This window comes from Musca vetustissima, unplaced genomic scaffold, assembly GCF_032173495.1.
Source record: "Musca vetustissima isolate MV318-11 ecotype Yass unplaced genomic scaffold, APGP_CSIRO_Mvet_v1 utg37839, whole genome shotgun sequence".
Classification (NCBI taxonomy): domain Eukaryota; kingdom Metazoa; phylum Arthropoda; class Insecta; order Diptera; family Muscidae; genus Musca; species Musca vetustissima.
Genome location: NW_026883404.1, coordinates 42,617 through 46,175, shown reverse-complemented (window position 1 = coordinate 46,175; position 3,559 = coordinate 42,617). Strand labels below are relative to the sequence as shown.

General features: G+C 33.6%; 1 protein-coding gene across 1 annotated transcript; it reads right to left on the bottom strand.

Annotated features, from left to right (window-relative positions):
- Positions 1-2,110: 2,110 nt before the first annotated feature.
- Positions 2,111-3,112, bottom strand: LOC133330271 (uncharacterized; the record flags this gene model as incomplete). The annotated part of the gene is made up of 1 exon (XM_061538728.1): positions 2,111-3,112. A coding segment is annotated over one exon (984 nt), but the record flags the coding sequence as incomplete, so codon positions are not given.
- Positions 3,113-3,559: the final 447 nt, after the last annotated feature.

Sequence of the window (3,559 nt, the reverse complement as noted above, 5' to 3'; positions counted from 1 at the left end):
CACCTTATGAGAGTTTGTTTTTTTGGTTAAAGGTGTGGGGATAAGGCACAATATTATTTTTTGTATTACATAGAGAAGGTGTACATTAATATGTAGTTGTGTAAATATAATAGCTAGAGAATTTTTTGTATATTACAATTTTCTTTACTTAAATAGTAATAATAAAAAAAACAGTAGATTTTGTGTATAAAGAAAATTAAAAATTTTGAAAATTAAAAAAATAATTTCTTCTATAGAAAAAAAGGTTCCACAGACAACTTTGGAATTTTTTATAGAAAAAAGTGTCCACAGAGAACTGTGAAATTTTTTCGATAAAAAAAACGAGTCCACAGAGAACTGTGGAATTTTTTCTATAGAAAAAACGAGTCCACAGAGAACTGTGGAATTTTTTTTCAATAGAAAAAACGAGTCCACAGAGAACTGTGGAATTTTTTTCTAATAAAAAAAAGAGTCCACAGATAACTGTGGATTTTTTTTTTCTATAGAAAAAAGAGTCCACAGAGAACTGTGGAATTTTTTTCTATAGAAAAAAGAGTTCACAGAGAACTGTGGAATTTTTTTCTATAAAAAAAAGAGTTCACAGAGAACTGTGGAATTTTTTTCTATAGAAAAAAGAGTCCACAGAGAACTGTGGAATTTTTTTCTATAGAAAAAAGAGTCCACAGAGAACTGTGGAATTTTTTTCTATAGAAAAAAGTGTCCACAGAGAACTGTGGATTTTTTTTATAGAAAAAAGTGTCCACAGAGAACTGTGTTTTTTTTTATAGAAAAAAGTGTCCACAGAGATCTGTGGAATTTTTTTCTATAGAAAAAAGTGTCCACAGAGAACTGTGAAATTTTTTTCTATAGAAAAAAGTGTCCACAGAGAACTGTGGAATTTTTTTCTATAGAAAAAAGAGTCCGCAGAGAACTGTGGAATTTTTTTTCTATAGAAAAAAGAGTCCAAAGAGAACTGTGGAATTTTTTTCTATAGAAAAAAGAGTCCACAGAGAACTGTGGAATTTTTTTCTATAGAAAAAAGAGTCCACAGAGAACTGTGGAATTTTTTTCTATAGAAAAAAGAGTCCACAGAGAACTGTGGATTTTTTTTCTATAGAAAAAAGAGTCCACAGAGAAATGTGGAATTTTTTTCTATAGAAAAAAGAGTCCACAGAGAAATGTGGAATTTTTTTCTATAGAAAAAAGAGTCCACAGAGAAATGTGGAATTTTTTTCTATAGAAAAAAGAGTCCACAGAGAACTGTGGAATTTTTTTCTATAGAAAAAAGAGTCCACAGAGAACTGTGGAACTTTTTTCTATAGAAAAAAGAGTCCACAGAGAACTGTGGAATTTTTTTCTATAGAAAAAAGAGTCCACAGAGAACTGTGGAATTTTTTTCTATAGAAAAAAGAGTCCACAGAGAACTGTGGAATTTTTTTCTATAGAAAAAAGAGTCCACAGAGAACTGTGGAATTTTTTTCTATAGAAAAAACTACTGTGGAATTTTTTTCTGTAGAAAAAAAAAAAAAATCCACATATCTCTGTGGACACTTTTTTCTATAGAAAAAAGTTCCACAAGTCCCTGTGGACTCCTTTTTTTCTATAGAAAAAAATCCACAGGTCCCTGTGGACTCCTTTTTGTATAGAAAAAAATATAAAAATTTCAAAATTCCTTTTTAACCAAAATCTACTGCAATTTTTTCTTCATTAATTTTTTTGAACTTAATTTCTAAAAAATGTAAAAATAATTTCGTTTGTTTTTCTTCTTATTTACACATTTTTTTATTCACTTCAATCTTTGTTCTATTCATTTGAGCACTTGTTTGTAGTTATTTGAGTTTCAAAATTTATTTATTTTTTTCCTTAGACATTTAGTTTGGACCGACAATAATACTTCCGGATATACATACATATAAATTAAGATCAAATACACAAGTACATAATTGTAATTTAATTAATTAAATTAAACTAAAAAATTAAAAACATATTCACAGGTGACAACGAAAAACTTTTATTTTTTTGGGAAAAAATAAAGTTTTAAAAAAAATCTTCTTTTTCAGTTAACAAAAAAACATTTTAAAATAACAGAAAAAAATAACTTCGCAAAGATGAAGAGGATTTTTTTAAATATTTTTTTTTTTTTTCTAATCTACAGTTCAGTCGTTATTTCATCTTGCGGTCGAAAACCTAATTTATAGAACTCATCCTCCAGCCACAATGAACTAGCATTGAGATCTGATATGAGATTGCCACTTTTCAGGGTGTTAAAGCTACTGCCAAACGGGTCGGAGGGTCGAGGCTCCTCGAATTCGTGCAAACTAATCAGCGAACCGAAAAGATGCATTTTTTGTGATTTTCCACCGCCTCCGCTGCCACCACCTCCTTTACCACCATTCAAATTCGATGAAGACTGCAGGGTGGCACTCTGCTTGTAGAACCCTCCACCGCCCACCTTTTGGCGATACACTGAGGTGGCATCAAATTCATCAACATCAACACCATTTGAATTTTGGAAGAAATCTATCAGCTGGCCTACCTGAGGCCTATAACGTTCGAGCACCTGCTCAGACCATGTATACAAACGATTCCAATCGTGTGGAGCGGCTGGTATCAACTCGATCGGCCTATTCAGTAAAATCAAAATCCTTGCCAAATCCCGCACAATCGGGCGATAGGAATTCGCTGCCGCCACATCTCCAGCCAAATATAATTTTCGTATCTGCCGACGGGTATCATTTAACATGGCTAGAAAATATTCCGCATTTGGTCGCATATCATTCAACTGACGTAGAAAATCCGAACGATCCATGGTATTTTCATTAATCAATTTCTGTTTAATGGCCTTACGTCTGCGGCGACGTTTCACCAGCATCACAGCCACGGCGAGTATGGACAGACAGACCAGAAAGCCACCAAACATGCCGGCCAAGGCAGCCATGAGAGCACCGGAATAGCCAATGGGTACACATACGCGACCCATGAACTCTGTATGTGCCGACCATTGATCAACGTAGCCAGATGGACAGCGTTCGACACACTGGCGGGTATCGGTGACCAAATAAAAGGTGCACTTGATGCAACCCTCTCGATTACATTTCAAACAGTGTGAACTTGTAGTGAGTGGACAACCTGGAAAGAAACGAAGGAAAAGAGAAAAAAACGAGGAATTATTAAAGGTTTCGAAGATCAATATCAGACAAAAAAAAAATGATGAAGAGGAAGGCAATATTTTTTTAAGAAAAAAAAAAAAAAAACAATGAAACTGAGCATTTTTTATATAGAAAAAGTAGTCCTCAGGGGACTGAGGATTAATTTTTTTTCTATAGAAAAAAGTAGTCCTCTGAGGACTACCGGAAGATTTGCATTTTTTAAAAAAATAATTTCTTGTAGGCTAGACAAGGCGAGGATTAAAAAAAAAAAATTTTAAAAAATATTTTTCGAAGGCTAGTTGTCAGGAAGTTGCCAGTCTCCTAGCGTGCGCGTCCCCCCTGGCGGATAGGGGGAAGTTGGATGATCATACTATTTCATTACTATCAGCTAAACGTTACGGTGCAAACATCTCCTACAGATGTGGGTGCTT